This window comes from Atheta coriaria, unplaced genomic scaffold, assembly GCF_025399875.1.
Source record: "Atheta coriaria isolate IRGN ID8LTWV9N9 unplaced genomic scaffold, Caltech_Dcor_3.1 hic_scaffold_4_pilon, whole genome shotgun sequence".
Taxonomy (NCBI): domain Eukaryota; kingdom Metazoa; phylum Arthropoda; class Insecta; order Coleoptera; family Staphylinidae; genus Dalotia; species Dalotia coriaria.
The window spans coordinates 641,007-663,575 of NW_027045446.1; the positions used below are offsets into that span (position 1 = coordinate 641,007).

Sequence of the window (22,569 nt, forward strand, 5' to 3'; positions counted from 1 at the left end):
CTTGCTGTATTAAGGTCCTAGTGCTGCAATCTGGAATCAATTGTTGAACTATTTTGTCTCTTTACATTATACTTATTTAATAAAAAATATATATACGTAATTCAGAATATAATTATAATAATACTAATATTAATAATTTAAATTTTATTAATATTTGTATTCATAATTATTTTATTTACACAACGGTTCAAAAGGTAACTAATGACCTAGTCCACCTCCAAATAAAGAAGAAATCAAGGGCGGGCCATTGATCTGACGCTTGTACAAATGGTGGGCACCAAAGGCGTATGGGGTAGCATAGGCGGAGTGAGCATAACCATGATGGGCATAGGCACCATGAGCATAAGCACCATAGGCGATTGGGGCGGCGATCACTCCACGTTTGTAAAGATGGTGAGCACCATAGACTCCAGCGTATGGTGTAGCATAAGCATGGTGGGCATAACCAGCATGGGCATAAGCACCATGGTAAGCAGCAACTGGAGCAGCATAGATTCCACGTTTATACAGATGATGGGCACCGTAGATACCAGCGTATGGGGTGGCGTAAGCTCCATGGTAGGCAGCTGGGGTGTAAGCACCATAGGCGGCTACACCATGATAAGCTGGGGCTACGTAAACAGCAGCGGAAACAGCCAAGATGGCTGCGAAAGCAATCTATAATAAACAATGTAATAATTAACACATTTTCTATTGTTTAAACAAATTAAACCTACCAGGAATTTCATGGTTGTTGTTTAGACTGCTGCTAAAACTCAACTGTGATCTTACCTACAACTCGGCAGCTATTTATACTAAAGTTTTACCTAAGCGAGGACAAGGTAATATTTTATCAGTTTGAAAAAACTTAAGAAAAAATGCATCTATGAGTAGTTCGCAAAGTCAACAACATAACTTATAAAAACTTTTAACAAAAAAAATATAACATATAACTATACCAAAATATTCAGATTTATTTTGTTGTTTACCTAATTTGCAATAAAATTATTCAATTTAAACAAGATATACACATAATTAACTATAACTAGTCCTTTTTTTAAGCATCTAATTAAGTTTTAATATATTGCTATCATATTTTTACGCCAAATTCATTTTATAGTATAGTATTTTATAGATCAAGAAGATAACTGACTCAAGTAATATGCAAGTAACTTAAGTGAATCTAATATTTACTGTGTTTTTTTTGTCATTTTAATTGATTGATTATAGTTGTATAATGAATATTATGTACGGCTTGGCCGTCTGTATATAAAGTACCACTTTTTGTGTCTAAAAACCGTGTATAAACTGGCGCTTTAAAGGTGGAAGTAGAAAAATATCTTAAGTATGTACCTAAGTACGTATACTTAAGTAAAGTTCCAGATCAAAAATTAACTACTACTGATAAAAATTTATGTTTTATGCATAGTTATACTCCAATATGTCTCATAGTAGATATGACTTAAGTTAAGTCATCAAAATAACTATCAATATACTCCTGATGTAATTATCTAGGAATCAATTCTTCTTAATAATAATAATAATAATAAAAATATTAATTCTGTTCGTAAAATTTTATGTTTATTTATTCGTAATCCTCTTATTTACATTGACATTGTAAAAGGTAACTAATAGATCATTCCAGTTTCGATTTGCGCTCAATAATAGCTGGTGTATGGGGTGTAGGCGGCGTGGGAGTATCCGGTGTAAGCAAGAGGAGCGGCGTAGATTCCACGCTTGTACAAGTGATGGGCACCAAAGGCATATGGGGTGGCGTAAGCGTGGGAGTAGGCAGCGACTGGGGCAGCATAGATTCCACGTTTGTAGAGATGGTGAGCTCCGAAGGCGTATGGGGTAGCATAGGCACTATGGTAGGCAGCAACTGGAGCAGCGTAGATTCCACGTTTGTACAAATGGTGGGCACCGAAGGCATATGGAGTAGCATAGGCGTGAGAATAGGCAGCAACTGGAGCGGTGTAGATTCCACGCTTATACAAATGATGAGCTCCAAAAGTATAAGGAGTGTAGGCGGCAGCAGAGTAATGAGCAACTGGTGCTACATACACAGCAGCGGAGACGGCCAAGATGGCGGCGAAAGCAATCTGTAATCAAATCACAAAAATAATTAAAAATCTTTTTAATTTTGTTACAAAACCAAAAACGCACCAGGAATTTCATGGTGAGTGTTTAGTTGTTGTTTAGACTGTGGCTAAAGGTAAACTGTGCTCTAAACCTCAAAGTACCCAAAATTTATACCCAAAAATCACCCAAAAAAGTCACTCAAGTGCAAGGCCATTCAAATCTTCACAACTTAACAACCTGCATTTGCATTAACAAAGTCCACTTTTTCATCATACAAATACCTAATACCCAAACACTAATTTAAGCAATTTACGATTAATTTACAGCGCATGCCCAACTTTTCAATTCGCATTCTCAAACTTTATGCATCCGTGCACCGTGTGCATATTTCCGAAATTACACCAACAACATATAACATGTAATTATGTGTGTGTGTGTGTGTGTGTGTATTATGTCTTACAACGTCTTACACTGCTTACATGCGTACAAGTTTGCCTCGCTGCCGAGCCGAATTAATTCTGTTAGACTGTTAGTGTATTGCATTAATTAGTCACAAACTGCTTGCGACTGCAGAGCACATTGTTGCGTTTAATTGTTTTAAGTCTTATATTGTTTCTATACGTTCATAGAGAATTATTGCTACAAGTGCACAATCTTCATATACATCATAACCTGTCTCCTAACCTAAAGTATGTTTTATTTTTATATTTTACTAGCTTTTAACCCGCGGCTTCCTTTCATAATATCAAAAATAATGATTTAGCTTCTGTACGTCTGTAGTCACAGAAAAGTAGCACAATAAGGGAAATAGAATGGCAGAAGTTTTAAAATGGCTGAAAGTATAGTCTATGGAAGTATAGTGTACAGTCTCATAGTGTAGTCAATTGGATTTGATGTTGACGTAGCTGTCGGTAATACAGTGTGATAATACAGTGTGATGGTACTATAGTACTTAAGTTTGAGCTTCATTGTTGGAATGCTAGATAGCGTTAAAGTAGTCAAATAGCCAGATGCAGAGGTATTATTGGCTAAACAATTTCCTCTTTATTTAAAAAATATTTTATTAAATAAAGTAGCCTATAACCATTCGGAGACCACTAAGAATATGTGTACAAATTTTCATGATGATCGGTTAAGTAGTTTTTGCAAGAAAGTGTAACAGACGTCAGGATATTCGCATTTATAATATTAGTAGGTATAAAATATTACTTAAGTATAGGTTGCGTACGGGAACCGATTAGCATTTTATTTGTTTATTATTTATGTTAATTTATGGCATATTAGGATAATAACACAGTTATCCAGTGTTAATGCTAAACGCAAAACACCAAACATAAAACATAAAAACAACTTTCGATTTTTAACGACAGATTGAGATTATTCAATCCGATAAAACTACTCGCACACCGAAACTTCATATTCGTTAAGTTGGAACACAACTTTGTTTTAGCGCTTTACAATACAAGTTGTTGACTTGTTGACATTGACATTGATATTGATCTTAATATAATTTCTAAATCTAAATTTAACCTTCAAAGCAAATATTGACTTCAAACATAAAATAAAAAAAATTTAATTTTAATATATATTCATTTATTTTTCAAGTCGTCATCATAAAACTGTTCAAAATATAACAATCACATTTTAATAGTAATGGTGTCCAGCGAATGGGGTGTTGTAAGCGGTGTGGGCAACAGGGGTGGCGGCATATGGGGTGTAGATTCCACGCTTGTACAAATGGTGAGCTCCGAAAGTATATGGGGTAGAATAAGCGGTGTGGTAGGCAGCTGGGGCATAGATTCCACGCTTGTAGAGATGATGGGTACCATAAGCAGCATATGGAGTGTAAGCAGCTGCGACATGTGGAGTGTAGATTCCACGTTTGTACAAGTGATGAGCTCCGTAGGTGGCGTATGGTGTGGCGTAAGCTCCATGGTAGGTAGCGACTGGAGCAGCGTAGATTCCCGTATGGAGTGTAGGTGGCTACACCAGTAGTGTATGGGACATACACAGCGGCGGCAACGGCCAAAACGGCGGCGAAAGCAATCTAAATATAAAAATTTGTAGAATATATTGATGGTACCTTTAAGATTTAAAGACTTACCAAGAATTTCATATTGGTAGTGTTGTTTGAAGTGCAGTTGGTAGTCAACTATACTAAAATCGATGAGGTGCAGGTCTTTTATAGTAAAAATTTAATAAAATGCATAAGGGAAAAAAACCACACAAACCTGTTTCATAGATTGATGGTAGGTTACTAAGTGAATCTTTAATGAGATCACAAATTAAACAAAAATATTTTTAAACAATGTTTTAGTTGGTGTGGACTACTGGTATGTTTCTGGAAGGTATAGACAATGATACAGGGGAATTCATAATAAGTCTCACCATGAAATTGATGGTATGGTGTCTTTTTTAGCATTTTGAATGGTTTTTCACTAAATTTTTGATTTATTATGAGTTTTATGATGGTTTAAAGGTAAATAAAGAAGTTTAATACCAAAATATGAGTTTCCACAAAGATATACAGGGTGTTTATAGATATTACTATTAATAAATATGTTTTTACCTGTTCTTTACCTTTGATTTTTAAAACTTTAATATTTTATATTAAATTTATTCTTTTTTTATGAGGAAATTTAATTATAATAAACATTAAAGTTTCCTACTCGGAAAAATATCACTAAGTTATCAGACTTGTGAGATTGCCATAACGCAAGGTACTATAAGGCAGCGGCCGCCTCCACTGGCGGTGGCGGTGGCGGCGGGTAGGTATGGAATTTATATGAGGGATTTAGGAGCGCATGTCAGTGGAAAGCGGTCGGTGGAAATTCAGGCCAGTCGGTAGCGCGCCGCGATGCCAAGCGTCTCGAACCGCCGCCGGAGAGCCACCGCCGCCGCTGTTGCTACTCCTACTGCCGCCGCTCCCGCCAGTGTCAAACGCGCAGTGCCGATCGACGTGAGTGTAATCCGCGCGCCAGCTAAAAAGTTCGTAAACAAGTGAAACCGGAAAAGCGGAAAACTGTGAACTGTGAAGCTCGGATGATTGGATAGTATTAGCAAAAACTCCAACGGTGTGCGGGATAAAAAATAGGATGTGCTGCAATTTGTGTTCACTGCCGCCGTCGCTGCGTAGTCACTTCTTCTTGTAATCGGAGACTTTCCTCTCCGGGCAGCATGTTGGCGTCTGTGATTATCTCGATGGTGATGGTCGTTACTTCTTCAGGTATCTTGAAGCTAATTAACTAATTTCACAAGCCAGTATCATCTAACCAACGAAAGTTTTTATTTTATTTGGAAACAGATCAAAAATAAATGAATTTTCCGGTTTTCCGGTTTTCAGGGATTTCCGGTTTTCAGGGATTTCAGTTAGGATTTAATCCCGGAAAGTGGAGAAATGTATGTTGAGATTGCAGGAATTTCATGTTTTTATATTTTTTTCTAGTTGAGTTAAAACTTTTCGCAAATCTTAATTAGATCCGACTTTTCGCTTTCATCTTGGCGACTCTAGACATTTTATTTTTTCCTTTTGTGCAGTCATCTCATAAACGATCGAGTTTCTAATATTAAAGCAATAACCCGAGCCTCTGCCCTGCGGCGTAAGATGAAAAGAATTCTATTTTTCGCAGAAAAAAATTTTGTCTCCAAAAATTTCATATTTTTTCATCGAGTAATTAAAAACACATTGCACGATCGTAATGAAAGCCATCAAAAGCTCACAATATGCGATATCGTTTGTTGTTTTTTTAAAAACAATTTATCTGAATATGAAGCCCGTCATGTCGGCCTGTTGTGTTTGATACATACATTGAATAAACAGACGCAAGGAACGCGACGAGAATCAAATATGCAAATCGACAAAATAATGCCAGGGCGCAATCTAAAATGTGCTGCCGCCCCCGCCCGCTGCCGCCTGCATCTCTCTCAACGCTTGCTGGTTTATTGCTAGCACCGTGACCGTAAATAGTGGGAGTATTGTTTTATCATAACGGCCACACAACGCGCTCCGATCGCTACATCGTAATGCAGCGCGCATTAAATAATTAATTACAATGCCGGCGGGCTAATTAACGTAATAATATCCGCACGTATCCAATTTTGACTTTGTGAATAAATTTCGATAAAAATTTTGTGCCTAAAAATAAACATTTTCGATGTGTACATTGAAAGCAAATAACTGTCATCATCAAAAAATGTTTGTTTTTGATGAGCACGATAAACAAAAACACGCGCAACGAAATTCAATAATCTCTAATCAACATTTCATGTAGATATTTGTGCGAGAACATGGCACAATTATGTAAATTAATTTTTTTTATGAAATAAAATTTATCGATTGAAGGTTAACCAGTTAAAAATTTGTTGCTCACCGATAATCTCGAGGAAATAAACTGGACCATTGTTATGCGATAGTTTTTGCATCAATATTTGACATTTGATCCACATTGAATCCCGCGAACCGGATTGAAATATTTAAAATAATTGTTTGTGATGTTTTAATTAAACATTAAACATGAATTCAGCTTTCGAGGAAGTTGTGAACAATTTACAAGAACAAGGAAGAAAACTTATTCATTTCCGGCGAATTTTCTCTCGCTGTGTTTTAAAACGCTGGAAGTACGCCCGTAACTAAATTAAACTACCCGAAGCGAAGGCGCAGGCCACCACCGCAGACCTGGTCTTATAATTGTTGTTTACGACAAACTAAGTTGCCAAGTCGAGTTTCCAATTAGCTCGAGAATTTCGCATAATGTAACGATCAGCTAACGCAGAGCGCGCAGCGTATTAATATCGCGCAGAAGAAAATCAAAGGGCTCGGGAAATGTGAAACGCTAAACGCCCGATGGAAAACAACAACATGCAGAAGTGCATTCTCAAAGAGGCAGCGGAACAAAACGTGTCGAAAACTAATTACAACTTGTAACTACCAAGGAGTATCGTTGGATAGGTGTGGGTTGTATGTGGTACCACTCCAGTTGTTGATATACTGACTTTTGAGATGTTAAAGTGGAAAAGTTTTCGGAATTTAATTGGAAAACACTTAGATTTCTTACATAAAAACATTTTGAGTTGGGGATCATTTTAAGTGGGCTATGGACCACGTCTTGTGGGTTTGTTATAATATTTACTTATGAACACAACCCGAACAACCGCCTCTTCTGGTTATTGTAGCGCGACGTGACTGGAATGGACCCGTGCTGTAATGACCCGCCGTTGGGCTTTCTTAGTTAGGTTGCTGGAACCTCAAGACCACTCACGGCGTTAATTTAAGTGGCCATTGCTTGTGTGACCCTCTTTAACCACGCACGCCATTCATACTATCCCTCTAAGTCTGCAGACGCAGATAACCAGCTTGTATTTATTTGTTTCCGGCGTAAAAATGTGTTTCCGATTTAGAAAACAAAGAAAATACTCGAATAGAAAAGAAATATGCATTATGATGTATTAGGAAAGTTTCACACGTTATTTGCTGGAAGGAAATACGAGACGCCATCACATTCTCTCCGTTCCAATATGCCACCCCCGGTTGGATGCATTGTAGCGAGCGAACAACATGTCACTCGGAAAACATCTTGGCATATCGCTCGTCTCGAGGCAATATCCCCGCACGTACGTGACTTTAAAATCTGCCAACTTTTATCAACGTGTTTCTGCTGCGCGTTTTTGCGCATTTCACGTTCCGAACATTTTTCGGAAAAAATGGCCCCGAACTGAATTGAAGACGAAGAAGAAGAAACAGTTGCCTGGACATGTCTTCACTCTCTTTGCTCGCATAGAACGACGATGAGAATGCGATGAAGGCGTTCCGTCACTTTGCGTTCTTCGACGTGTGCGCGTCGAGTGGGTTCTTCGCATGGAAAACTCCGAGGAAACGCGGTAACGTCTCCAAGTACGTACTTAACGTGAGCGAACGCGTTCGGGAAATGTGTGCGAAAATTGCGCGCGCGATGGGCTTTCAAGTTCGATGTGAAAGATGCCGGAAAGCATTCGTCGAACGATTTTCAACAATCTTCAACGCACCTACGAGTAGGCTATATTTAGCTGCTGCGTCTTCGTCTCATTAGAAAACACTTGAGTGATAAATTAATGGAAAATGTTTTGTTTTGGAAAACCGGAAAAATAAAAATAATTGGGGACGCGCATCAAAATTTTCCACCATGTCCCAGAAGGGAAAAGTCGGTAATGTGAAAAGTTGACTTTTGTCGGCGGCGGCGACGGCGGTGGCGGTGACGGCAAACGAGTGTGCCAGACACTTGCTAATCCACTTGCTACGCCACCCCCGAGGTCGAGCTATTGTCAATTACGTGATGTGTTTGTTAAAATCACAAAAACAAAAAAAACTTTATGTGACTTAAGTCAGTTTTTAATATAATATGACTTAAGTCACCTTATACTTAACTTAGTTAAGTATGTTAAGTATGTTAAGTATAATGTGACTTAAGTCACATTATATTAACAAACTGACTTAAGTCAATTTTAATCCTGGTGCTGCCATCTATGAATTAATCCTGTAACTATCTTTAAACAGCTTTGAAAGTTTACGCAACGTCGTCTTCCATCTGTTTCTCCGAAGCGCTTGTCTTATGCTCGTACATTTTTGATGATTTATATGTTTAAGAATTACAATTAAGCTGCCAGTGGCAGACGAGACTTTCATTGTCTTGAGTCGGTGTCCTAAAAGCTTTCGCGCCGCCTGCATGATTGCGATTTTCGCCGCGCGCAAATTATTCGCCGACCGAAAGTTTTATCTCTTATCGCCGGAATGCAAAAATACAGTCGCAGCGTTTCGCAAAAGTGTTGTGTGAGCAATAAAAGTAATTAATAAAATTGTTCGCCGGGCTCCATTTAAATTTTAATCCTTTTTCTCGTTGCGACGTGATAAATTACCGAAGCTTAAAGCGAACTTTTCGCAAGTCAACATTTTTCGACGAGGATTACATATTTATATTGTATTTTTTCCACCCGCCCCCGACGGAGGCTACGCTCTTTTAACAAACCGAAAAAATCTGTGCGCTGTAAAAACTTGCATACGGTTTATATTCGGCGCTGCTTTTAATTCTGTAATTTATGCGAGACGTTTTAGCCGCAGCGTGGGGGTTTTGTTTGATTTTATTCCGAGGGCAAAAGTGTCTTGGATTGTCGAGAGTTGAGGTCTAGGGTCGGATTAAGACAGGATGAGAAACTGTTGCGAGTCTAGGACTGGGTGCAAAGTTCGCGGGGGCGGCAGCGGGGCGGCAAAAACTCTCTCGCACGCCACCACGCCGCATGCATAGCGCAAACGAAGCGCAGGATAACGAAGTCTTAGAGGGATGAGAAAAAATTGCACAAGAAGCCAACTACTTCGAGGCAAGTCACTGCAAGATCAAAGGATCAGTGAGGTTAGGGACTAACTCACTTAAAGGACTCATAGTTGTTATTTTTCATAACTTTTGGAATTATTTAAAATCAAGAATCTGTACTTGCAAATTAAATTTTTTCAAATCCGCCTTAAACGGGACTTTAGTCATGACTTTAGTCACGGCCGTGTTTAAAGTGGAAAAAGTGGTAGTTGTTATTTTTGATAATTTTTTGAATTATTTACTATCATGAACCTCGACTTTTCACTTTAGTCACGACTTTAGTCACGGTCGTGGCTAAAGTAGAAAAATTGGCATATTTTTTATTATTTTTCGGAATAATTAAATTTTCTCAAATTCACTTTTTTTCTTTAGTGACAGCTTTAGTCACGGTCGTGATTAAAGTGGAAAAGTGGCAGTTGTTATTTTTTGATAAATTTCAGAATTATTTGAAGTCAAGAATCTCGCCTTGCAAATTAAATTTTATTTTAGTCACGACTTTAGTCATGGTCGTGATTAAAGTAGCAAAACCGGCATATTTTTAAGATTCTTGCGGAATAATTAAATTTGTCTCAAATTCACTTTTTTACTTTAGTCTCAACTTTAGTCACGGTCATGACTAAAGTAAAAAACCCGACATATTTTTATGATTTTCGCGAAATAATTAAATTTTCCACATAATTTCCATCAGCAACAAGTTCCCCCTAACAACCCCTTCCATATTGATCGTCAGCAAGCTTCTTCTTCTTGTTTCACTTGATTGACTCGAGTTGGTCTTAGTTCTGACGAGTTTCTTCCTCTCGCTCAAGTAGTAACTTTTCGGAATTTCTGGGACGTTTAGCCGGCGGGCAACAACGCATAAATATTTAGCCAGCAACTAGCTTAGCGCGACTTAGGCCGTAATAATTTGATTTCCCGTCGGGGGGCTTAAACTTGGCCCATATTTACCGCCGGCGCACCCCCCGTATAATCTATTAGCCGGGTCGGTCGCGCGATTAAGCCGCTCGTATACACGTCCGAACGAGCGGCGGGGGTTGGCACGGGGAGCGTTAAGCGACGACAACGAGAATAGAGGATGAGGGGATGAGGATGCTAAGCGATTCTTTAGGCAGTCATGTCGTCAGCCGAGGGGATATCCATTCGACAACCGAATTTAAGGGACGATCGTTAAATCAGTTTGTCGTTAAGCCACAAGACTAACTATACAGAATGTTTTACTACTAAAATCAGATGTTTTTCCGGTTTTATTTTCCGGTTTTCCGGTTTTATTTTCCGGTTTTCCGGTTTTCAAAATACAAAAATCTATCGATTGGCATTATCATGAATCTTAATATTTCCCGTTTTTATCTCTTTTCCGGCGAATAATTCGCCTCTGCAAGAGCATAAATCACACAACCGGTCATCTGTATAAACCCCGTGCGAATTTATGACAGCCATCGATCACGGTGGCTCTTGTAGCTGGGAGCGCAATGTGAAATTGTTGCACAAATACCAATGCCACCGGTGATGCAAGTTTGCTTAAACCCGCAGCCGAGTCGTAACTTGCTCGTAACTGATGCTGGGGGCGGCGAGTGGATACGCTTTTCCAATCTAATGACAATTCTATGGGTGCCTGCATGTGCAACCGATGACTGTAATCAAACAGGGATTATTAAATTCATCAATTACATTGATTCACATTTTTTTTTTCAGAAAATTAAAAATTTAATTAAAATATATTGATTATGATGATTATTAATTTTCCGCTTGTCAGAATTTAATTTATTTTTGCTCACATCAGTACTGAATAAATTATTAGTGCCAAAATCAATTTGTGCATACCTTACACGACGTCACGCCGAATTTTTTGGGTAAAACGTGTTCGCATTGTGCGAGACATTCTAATTCCGAACATATGGGTCGACGCCATGCCGGAGGGTTATGGAATCGTCGAAAACCTTTCGAGGCGTGCGATAAAAACGTGTGGAATGCAATATAGACGTTACCATACGCCGCGTTTTACATCTGAGCTCCATTTAAACACGCAAAAGTGAAAAAATAAAAGTTTCGTCTTTGTGACCGACTGTCGTAAACTATAAACTGTTATTGAACATACTCGTAAAACGACAATTGGACATAGAAATTTTATCGCCGAAAAGTTGAGTGAAAATGTCACTTTTTGGGAAACTTGCGAAAAAATTCTAAGTCGGTGATTATTTGAGGTTTTTCCGAGTTGGAAAGTTGTCGAACGACTGAGAGAAATGTCGTCTTGGTTGGTTTTGGTTCATATTTCCCGAAGAGCGGCCATAAATTACCGAAAACTCAAAAGAGTCTTTATGGCCGCCGACACGTATGATGGAAACCTCTTAAACGCCGCATTAAGCAGACACAACTCCGCGCAAACTTTGCGCTGACACCTCGTTAAATCGACGAATTCAGCATAAAATACCAATTTGATGTCAGGCGACCGAAAGCGCAGCTTTCGTGCACGAATTAATTAAAATAACAAATTAAAATCGTAAATTTACTTTAGTGTCTTCGCTGCGCGATCTTCTGAATTACACTTTTGCTTGCTTTTCATCAACTCGATCCGGAAATAAACTAAGAGCACATCTGTTCTAATGCAATGGCAATCAATTATCCTTGGGTCGATCCATCCAAAAAGCTCGACTAATTTCACCGATCCTTTTTGCTCCGTGCGCGATGTACACACGTATTTTTCATTTTAGTTTTTATTTATTTTTGCGTCGAAAGCTCACATGCTGCCCTCGAGCTTTTCCGATGATAGAATATCTTGTTACGTACAGCGGAGTGAAAACACGTCTTCTTCTTGATTAACTATAGCAATAACTGTCGGGCAGCGAGTTACCCGAAAGCTGCTCGTCTAACATTTTACTTTATTACAACACGATGCTTTGTTAGACTAAATTTTTGGTAAAAAACATTATTTTTGAGGTGTTTTTTAACATACTGTGCGTTTTTCCGGCGAAATAAAGGGCACGGGAGGATATATTGCTATGCCGGAAAATTACTGGATACATAAGTCATAGGAGAACGCAAGTTGCAACAACTTTGCTCCAACAGGAAGCTTACAGAGGAGGACTTAGAAAAATTTATGTTTTTTGGCAAAAAATTTGTTTTTCTTAAAAAATCACATAAAAATATTACCAGACTATATTCAACTAAAAAATTACGTTTTATTAAAGATATAGTCTCTACTTTATTGATTTAAAAAATTCCAGAGCCGTATTTAGAAGAAAAAAAAAATTTTTGAAAAATTTTCTCCAAAAACTTATTTTATATATTTAATCTGTGTCCTATTACAGTACAAAATGTAAAGAGGTAAATTAAACTGAAATTGAATGTAACCATAGGTCGCTACTTTGGGAACCTAATTAAATCTGTGATTTAAAACACTAACTTCCAGATTACACGAGTTGAGTCGAGAATAATGTTAGAATGTACATGCGTGCGCTGTGACACAAGCCCCACCCTCTTCTCTTCTTCTTCCCTCCTCGTTAAAGACACCGCCGAGAGAAAAAGGAAATTAGAACAGTTTCCTCCTGCGCGAAAGTGTTTCTAGGCCCCCTTTCTGGAACCCTTCGACGCAATTAACGTACTCCTCACTTCTTCATTAATACCATACTAGTACTCGCACTGCAGCGATTTCTGTGTGGTCTAATAACACTTAATCTTCAAATAAAATTTATGGCACTTTGAAGCTTTCCGTGGTTTTTGTTCGAAAAAATTGCGAAAAATCTACAACTCCCTCCGGGGGAAACTTTTAGACCTAAAGTATTTGACTTGCAAACTAGGTGATATAAAATAAGCTCAATTGTCTCAGGATTCAAACAGCTTGCGGGCATCTTGCGAAAAAGACGATAAATAAATATGAGTCCGAAAGCAACACAAGCTACAAGCTGCTATCGCAAGATGGTAGCACTTGTTAATAATTCAAAAGTTATTTATCGCAAAACTTTTATCGATAACCCACAGCATGGGTTGCAAGCGCGTGGATATTTACAATTCCGCTTGGATCGTTCGTCAAGTTATTGGCGGCTTGCGTTTAAAATATGCATGAGTCCCAAATTACTTCCTCCTCCTTCATACGAGGAGCTTTTTAGATGTAGAATAAGATGGAAGTCAATCTTCTCTAGTTCTGTTCTTATTCCAATTCCTTTGCTTTGACTGGATGACTTTCCTGCGCAGAAAGGCACATCATCGAGGCGGTAATACGCAACTAATTCGCCGAAACTGCGGCCCTTTGAGTTCGCCAATTGTCTTGGAAGCTGGTGGAGTTGGCTGGAAGCGCAAAAGGAAACTTTTGATTAAGCGCCGCGCGAAAATTTTACGCTTCTGAATGTCGACGCACTGGGCGAAACTCCCTTTGCTCACCAATTAAGTAAAATTGACGTTTTGACTGGTCCCATTCAGGATTCATTCCCTTTTTCAGCCGGAAACGGCGTACTGTACAAATTATTTTTGGAGACAGCGAATAATTCCAACTCAAAAACTTGGCGAATTTCAATATTTATTCAACAATTTCATTAAATATTTCCTTGGAAATATTTAATAATTTATTATTATGTAGTTTGTTGTTTCGGATGCAGAATCGCGTATCAAGTTGCGTATCAAAAATGAATGCGCGCACCTTGCAGCTAGCACACTAGACTGCGGAAAACCGCCGCCGCTGCGCACTTGTGCGGTCGCATAAATTTTTATTCAGAAAGTTTAATAAAGCGCCCACTAAAGCTGGTGAATATTCATACAATCTCCGGCAAAGCCGTCGGCGCGCTAGTATATTTAATAATATATTTGCATGTAGATCTAGACCGGAAGTCGCGCGCAAACTTTCGCTATGGATGTTTTTTATTAAACACAACACAATACCGCATTTTAAAATGAAACCGGAAAACCGGAAATGAACCCGGAAAAACGGATAAAATTATTAATTATCACCAACTGCATTAAAATCCATTCATTTACTAATCAAACATCTTTGGTGGTCGTAGCTTGATGAAAGCTCTCATTGTAGCAATAATTAGCATGTGCTCTAAGCTTGAAAGCTTGAGTAAATTGCACTTCGACAGCAATCAAACAAAGGTGCTCCGGTGCTCCGGAGCTTTATTCGTAACAAAGGTGGCGCTCGTTGTTTCCGGTGCTGCATCACCGCATTCATCTGGTCTTGTGCTAACTGCGAACCAGATTTTGTATGAACTGAGCTTTGCATCAGACTTGTAGACACAACCCCCCCAAACAGTCGGAGGTGGTATTTGCTCAAGCGGCGGCAGAGAGTAATTACACCCGGCGACTTCAAACCAACAAGACTGTATTAATATTTATTCGCACTTCTTGGTTAACCTCAAACTCTCAAACACTCGAAAAGTAGTTGGCTGAGGTTTAGTTTCATCCAATTAAAAAAATACCCACTCAACCCTTTGAATAAACAAGCATCTCTATGACATTGATACCGGGGTGGATCATCCCTCTTCATCCCTCGTGCACATTAAACATTTATTCAATTTCCGCGTCTAATATTTACCCAGGCGGGGCATAATTTATGTTTGCCCAGAAATTAATCCCTTTAAAATGTCCCTCCAGACCGGAAAAATGGATGACATTTTTTCTTGTTTGACTTTTCCGACGTAGTTTTCAAACAAATCTACTTTGGAACCTTTTTTGGATCATTTATTTTTCATCCCCGTGGGCCAAGCGATTTGTTACGTTATCCGATATGAGATATCTTATCGGAAATTTGTATCTATTTTTACGAGTCATTGATTTGTATCGAAACATGAATCGTGAAAAATTCGCGCTGCGAAGAATCCGAGAATTGATAAACATGGAGAACCGGCGCGCACGTCCAAAAACGAGGGTCGGAATGGAAAATACGAAACGCACGTGGAATTCGAATCTGAAGCTCCATTTAACATTTTTTTAATCAATTTTACTGTTCATCTGATAGCTGTAGTGGAATATTTTCACAAAATGGTGCAAAATGTAAGTCAAATATTGATATTTTTAGTGTGAATTATTTACGGAAGCAATTTATCAATAATTTGCTGTTTACTTCCGGTTTTCCGGTTTGCCGGATTTTATATTTTATAGTTAGAAATGTAAACATGGTGCGAATTTTTTTGCTCCCCGGTGGAAAATCATGTGAAAAACGCGTCCAGAGTGAGGAAAATGCACCAAGCGTGGACTTTCCATTCCATTTGTACTCTTTGCACACCACTAAAACACAAAAGCTCAAAAAATTCACCATGAGGGGTTAAATAAACGCCTGGGAAAATACGTGGATAGTCCACGCAGGTCAGAATCGGTCGGCGCTCACGCAAGAAGGAAAACAGATGTGAGGTGGAAAAACTCTGTAGATGTACGCCGCCGCCGTGGAGAAATATTGTCGCTCCATTTACAAAAATCTTTTCGACGAACACAGGGGCGCGCCAGTGTAAGTCCATCGTGTCCAACTTTCGCACGCTCTATTAGATAAATCAAAAGGAGCACGTCGAGTGTTTTTGCCGCCGCTGCCGCCTCCACTGCTTTTATTCGAGATGTTCTAGTGCTCTTCGTTTTCATTTGATAAAGTGCGTCCGTTCATGTCACATCAGATCACAATTTGTAATAAATAAATAAAATCCTCTTTCGAAGCCAAAGTGAAATGTTGCTGTTGACATTAATTAAACTTTTATTTCTTTTATTAAGTAGCATTTAATATGACTGGAAATTATTTATGCATCCATGAGAAAAATTTTGATTAAAACCTCAAGAAACACATTTATTTAAGCACGGGTACCACGCCCATATTTTTACTGGGCATGCGCGAATATTCCCTATGTTAATTCACCATAAGACGGAAAAAATTGCAAATTTTATTTAAGAGCATTTAATATGACTTGAAATTATTTATTTTCTCATGAGAAAAATTTTAATTAAAATGCAAGAAAATTAATTCTTATGCCTGGGTACCACGCCCAAAATTTTACTGCGCATGCGCGAATATTCCCTATGTTAAATCTCCATAAGGCGAAGTAAATTGCACAACTTGATGGATTAATGTATGAAAATTGAGTTTTTAAGTTATTAAAAATTGTATACGACCGCACCCAGCATGATAATGCGTAATAATGATAATAATACGATGTTATTGTGCACGTAATGTATTCGACACGAGAAAAAAAACAGCACACATCCGGAAGCGTAATATTTGCTCGTTCACAAACACGTCACGATTCGCACGCGTATATCGCACGTCGGTGGCGTTAATTAATAACAAAGATAATTTGATTCGCATGGTAGTACGCGTGTATCGGCGGTTAATCTTCGCGAGCGCTAAAAGAGCACAACGCGTCGAGTTCCACCCCTTTCACAGCGGATATTCAACCCTGTGTGGCGGCGCGAGCCCATTTTTTTGCTTTTAGATAATTGCGTATACACATCCATTATTCATCCGCCAAAACGACTTGAAAATTGTAAAAAATTTCCAAAACTGACACGGTTATCTTTATTTTAATTAAAAACTGCACACACATGAGTATTATGAAATGTGTCAGCTGGAAATTTTTGAATTTGTCGTAGTGTAGTTGGGAAAATCCGCAAATTACACATTACGCGCCGCACCTGAATGCACAGCGACATAAAAATCCTTCAGGATTACAGAAAAATTCGATATACAGTTAGCTTTTACTTCCAAACAAATTTGCATTGTCAAAAAGCCATTATGTCATTAAATGGCGATTAGCCCACTGAATTATTTTTATATACATGAAAAATCAATACGAATTATATAATCTTTACTATTATGCTCCGCCCATTAACGCATTACGCATGCGCAACAAAAAAAAAAATACAAAAAAAAAACAATAATATTCAAAACTTAATAAAACATCTAAAAATATAATTTTCCGGTTTGGGTTTCCGGTTTTCCGGTTTTCCGGAATTCAATATTTCTAGTTAAACAATGTGTATATTTAAAAATAATTTTCTCAAGCCAAGCGTAACATCGAAAAAGGGCGGAATTTGCGCAAAAACAGTCGTTAGCTTGCGTTACGAAATATTTTCCGAGTTTTCGCACAGCCCGTCCTTCATTATGCGCTGCGGGATTTTATTTACACGCGCGTCAACTGTCAACAAATACAACATTTAAACAAGAACCAAAATATAATACACACATACATGAGCAGAGATAAAAAAGAAAACAACCCACGCCACGTTGCAGCATTACGCGATTTAATTAATTTTAAAAGTGGGTATTGAAATTTTTAATAAATTAAAGTAAATATGAGATTGTGTATTATTGCGCAACGTGTAATGAATTATTCAGCGCGTTCAATTAGACTTACAAAACAGTCTCTTGCACACGGCGGGGCGCGTGTGTATCGATTTTCCCTTTTTTTCGCGCTACCCTCTCAGGAAAGTACACATACAAAGCAAACAAAATAAACACAATTAAAACAAATCATGAAGGAAAATCATATTCTAAAAGAAAAGTAGCACAATATTTTATAAGCGGGTAAACATCCTGTTTGTTGGAAAATATAATTTTATACATACAATTTGGTAAAACGGCTAAATGTATGTTTGTTTCTCATTCACGCCTAAACTACTCAACCAAATTTGATAAAATTTTGAATAATTATAGTTTATAAGTATGAAAATAACATAGGCTACTTTTTATCCGACGAAAGAAATCATTTTAAGGGTGTAAAATAAGGGTTCAAAGTAAAAAATAAACTCAAAATTCAAGAATAATAAAAATTATTACACACACGTTTATTTTTCGATTATTTTTGACATTTTTGTGCCGGATAATGAAGCTTTACTAATTTTATGATTAATGTTCAGTTAATTTATGTTATTTGCTCGATTAAATGATTAATACACGTCCATTAAGTAATTAGATGCATGAGTTACGTGTTTCCCACCCGGCACCCGGCACAATCCGGCAGCGCTAATGGTAAACCCGAAGAAAATACCACCCAGTCATATTTTCCGCCCTTTTAGACCCGTGGGGTGGTGTATTTTTTGCTCTAACGAAATAAACACATCAATTTAGTTCGTCATATGCGTGGTGGATAAAGTCACCAGTCACGCATTTTACTTGTTCATATTCGTTGCAATTAAGGCGACTGAAAAACGAATATGCAAATGATTCCACACACGTATGCATTGCATAATCAAAGTTTCAGCATAAAAATCACGTATAGGAGCAGTGTTAGCTTGTAAAACGACAAAATGTATGTTTGTTACTCATTCACGCCTAAACTATTTAACCGATTTTTATAAAAACTTGCAATAATATAGTTTATAGTTATAAAAATAACATAGGCTATTTTTTATTCAGATAAAATTATTTTAAGGGTGTTAAATAAGGGTTGAAAGTAAAAAATAAAGTTTATATTTGAAATTATAAAAAATTATTTTAAAATGAATATGATGCTTGATGGTTTATAGATTTAAAGATTATGTCGATTAGGTTATGTTAACGTATTTTAAGTTAAGGTAACTTCACACGTCATAGAAACTGGAAACTAAGTTTTGGTTCGAGTTTTCAAACTACTACCAATTAATCAAATAGCAAACTTATCACAAAAAAATCAAAATCAATTATCTAAACTAGATTTGTTTGTCTGGCAATTTCAACGAAAAGTAAACTTATTAATTTCGCCCTTGAAAATATCCCGTGCAGAACGTAAATAATGTATTTATAATTTGTCCATAACAAAGTACATGCATAAATTGTGTAGCGTTGAATTTTATTGCAGTTTTCGAAATTTATTGATTCAATCGGACGGTTTATTTAAACCTAAACTGTTGCATACAATGAACATGGTGTACAATGTAGTGTGCGCTATTGAAATGTAGATATAGATAAATCGACAGAAATTCACAAAACTCGGCGGTGTTTCGCCCGTGGTGCTTTGGGCGAAAATTGCAGACGTGTTGGAAATTTAAGTTTATTGGGAGCATTGTGCGAGCGCTTCTTAGATTCCGACCATTTTGCATTTCCAGCGCTATTCAGTATTTACCCATTATGATGTCAGTCAAAAAACGGTCGAAGGCGTCGCGGATTACGATCAACCGGCGATTGGAATATGGATTTGAAAGGAATTCGATTATGCGGTGTACGACAACTGAAAAAACACCATTTCAACACTCGGCAAAAAACTTCCAAGATTTTTTTCCTCCTTTTTTAATTTATTTTTGACCAAGCGTGGAATTAATATTTTCGCTGATGGTCGTGTGCGGTAGTTGTGGCACAGGGATGTTTTCTGGGACAAAGAGCAGAATTCCTCGTCGACGGGTTTTTGTTTCGAAATTTCATTACATGTGCTCCAAACGATATAGTCACTCGTATAAAGCTCGTTACCGAATGTAAAATTGCTTCGCGCGGCGGGCGACATGTCGGGTGTTCGTCGACAAGAACGGACATTAGTCAAAGCGTCGACGTTCACACACTAGTTACACTCGAAAATATACACCAATTGTTGAAATAAAATTCCAATTTTCCGGTTTTCCGGTTTTACTCATATTCACTCCCCACACCTAAAAACATATTCTGGACATAATTAAACACACTTCCGGTTTTCCGGTTTAACATTTTCTTTACCTTCTATAGTAATTTCCAAAAGCTTACTTTAAAACACATCCGCGTGAGGCGAAGTTACACAACAATTTGTATAGTATCGCTTCACCGGAAGTTGAAGTTTCGGTGTAGCTTTCTATACAGCAATTCGTACGTCGGGGATGTTTGGCCGTTTGTTATTACGAGCATGCCGTCGATGTCGCCCGCGCATTTTTGCATCGATGCGCGCAGCTTCCTGTCGTTGGCACATTTGCTGCGGGGGCGGCAACTCACACGCATACACAAACATACGACAAGGAACTGCATTCCGGGCGTCATAATGTTTTGCGGTAATCTGACGTACGTGAGCATCATTGTTATTCCCCGGAGAAATCACGCTCGCCAACCATTTACGAGCGAGACCAAAACCCGGATGTCGCTTCATTCAATACCCAACCCCTATTTCTCTCCCGCCACACGTACGAAACATTGACTGAACAATTGCGTTAATATAATTTGCAGGAAAAGAAGTAAAATAAATAAATTTATGATTTTAATTTTTTTTGGTTTGAAATAAAAAAATTATAAGGGTGAAAACTACCCTTATTAGATTTAATACCCCTATGGGTGTATTAGGTTTATACTTGACAATTGGCCGTCCCCTAAAGTCTAAAGTGTTGAAATGGAAACGTCGAAACAAAGCGCTCGGACAATGCCCTTTACGCTGAAAGGGCTGATTTCTGAATAGGGGATGCTGTCCAAGATATTGAATTCATGTTGAATATATCTTGCTCAAACAGAAACGGTGGTTAGTTTCAACTCATAGAAGATCAGCACCGAAACATTGAATAAATCTCATCTGGTTGATGATTATCATCGGTTAAGGATATGTTATTTTACCCTAATGGCGGCAATTTAACCGCACTTCACTTATATGGGCGGAGCAAAATTAATAAGGTAAGGTACGCGATTTTTGATAAAATTTTGATATTTTTGCTTGAATGTACTTTTTGCGTACCAAAGAAAAGCTTGAAATTGGATGCTTGAGCTTTTCTCATTTTTTCCTGTGACTCTTACGCCAACGCAGCAACTCTGCGCCCTATTTTTCCACCTCACTACGATTCCTGATCGTTATTATGTTTGCCAGGGCTTAATAAAGCTTTTAAATATTTCCGAGAAAAAAGCTCTATTTAAATACGAGAAATAATCTTATTTTATTCTTAGAATAGAAATAAAAATATTTATGTTAAATGCTATTTATTAACAATACTTAGGGATATGAAGCTAATCAAATGTTTATTTTTTTGTTGTGGGTGTGTGATGAAAGCGGTGCGCTTTTGGGTCTTGCGTAAAACGTCCACAAAGCGGAGTAAAATTGGCAGCAGGACAATGTACACAAAGAGGTAATGCGCTTAACAGTACACCGCGGAATCTGAATTTTAAATTCGCGCACACCAGAACCAAGAAAGTGACGAAGATGTTAATTCGCGTTTGGCAGCAGCGCGCGGCAAATCCCCTCCGCCATTCATCTTAATTCTGCAACGGCGCGGCATTGTTTGGAGCTGCTCTGGTGAAAGCTCCGTGTTTTTCACGACCCAAACGCATGCACACATCAAGCACATCACATCAATCTAGCTATGTTTAAACTTGCAGCAAAAAGTATGAACGTTTAAGCCCCGCCTATTAATAGCTCTCAAATATGCCAAAATGAGACGCAATTTTTACTGAACTTTGATAACGATTATCCCGTAAACCAAAAGCAATAGAGACAAACACCAAAGACTTAATCTGCCAAAACAATCTCTATAAGACAATTATATATCGTAAAAACGCGACTAAATGTGCCAGAAAGTGTTTCAATTTTTACCTATTTTCAATTTTGAATATCTCGTAAACCAAAAGAGATAATTTGGATCTGATCGCAGCGTCTTAATGTTAATTATTCTCTATAAGATAGGCTAGTTAAACGGAAATCTGAGATGAAATTTTAATTTTAAGAAAAATTGCCAAGGGGGTGCTTGATACTTTTTCGACGATTTTCACACCAATACTTCCTAAACCAAAGAGATAGCCACCAAACGAATAGCTGATTATGAAAGATTGAAAATTCTAATCAGATAGCCAAATATAGAATAATTGTTTTTCCCACAGGAAAAGGTCGAAAATGCGATCAGCGCTAAAAGTGACATTTTTCAATCTTTTAGTCATTTTTTCAAAACGCGAATATCTCGTAAACTAAAAGAGATAAATAGGATCTGTCGCGTTGCCCTAATCAGCGGACTATTCTCTTATAAGATAGATAGTTAAAACGGAAATCTGACAGATAAAATTTTCATTCTTAAGGAAAAAATTCGCTGGCGGCAAGCTTGATACTTTTTCTCGACGATTTTCAATAATTAATACCTATTAAATTAAAAGAGATAGCTACCAACGAATTGCTGATTATGAAAGATTGGAAAACTCTTAATCAGATAAAAATATAAAATAATTATATTTCCTACAGGAAAAGGTCGAAAAACGCAACTGAAAGTGCTAAAAAGTGACATTTTTCAATTTTTGGCAATTTTTTTCAAACGCGAATATCTCGTAAACTAAAAGAGATAAATAGGATCTGATCGCAGCGTCTTA

General features: G+C 37.7%; 3 protein-coding genes and 1 long non-coding RNA gene across 4 annotated transcripts in view; 1 reads left to right on the forward strand and 3 right to left on the reverse strand.

The window, feature by feature from the left end:
• Positions 1-187: 187 nt before the first annotated feature.
• Positions 188-757, reverse strand: LOC135790505 (uncharacterized). Its single transcript, XM_065300734.1, has 2 exons — positions 717-757; positions 188-657 (listed from the first exon to the last, which is right to left on the reverse strand). The coding sequence occupies exons 1-2, from the start codon at positions 726-728 to the stop codon at positions 199-201; spliced, it is 471 nt and encodes a 156-aa protein (XP_065156806.1). The 5' UTR covers positions 729-757; the 3' UTR covers positions 188-198.
• Positions 758-1,538: 781 nt separating this feature from the next.
• Positions 1,539-2,272, reverse strand: LOC135790749 (cuticle protein 12.5-like). The gene is made up of 2 exons (XM_065301021.1): positions 2,146-2,272; positions 1,539-2,081 (listed from the first exon to the last, which is right to left on the reverse strand). The coding sequence occupies exons 1-2, from the start codon at positions 2,155-2,157 to the stop codon at positions 1,638-1,640; spliced, it is 456 nt and encodes a 151-aa protein (XP_065157093.1). The 5' UTR covers positions 2,158-2,272; the 3' UTR covers positions 1,539-1,637.
• A 1,762-nt stretch (positions 2,273-4,034) lies between these two features.
• LOC135790415 (uncharacterized) lies at positions 4,035-4,216 on the reverse strand. The gene is made up of 2 exons (XR_010547758.1): positions 4,166-4,216; positions 4,035-4,108 (listed from the first exon to the last, which is right to left on the reverse strand). It is a non-coding gene; the product is annotated as an uncharacterized lncRNA (long non-coding RNA).
• A 703-nt stretch (positions 4,217-4,919) lies between these two features.
• Positions 4,920-22,569, forward strand: part of LOC135791107 (zwei Ig domain protein zig-8-like) — a 35,647-nt gene continuing 17,997 nt past the window's right edge. Inside the window, exon 1 of the mRNA XM_065301427.1 lies at positions 4,920-5,287. Within this exon, the coding sequence (XP_065157499.1) occupies positions 5,239-5,287 (49 nt within the window). The 5' untranslated portion in view covers positions 4,920-5,238. The remainder of the gene's footprint in view (positions 5,288-22,569) is intronic.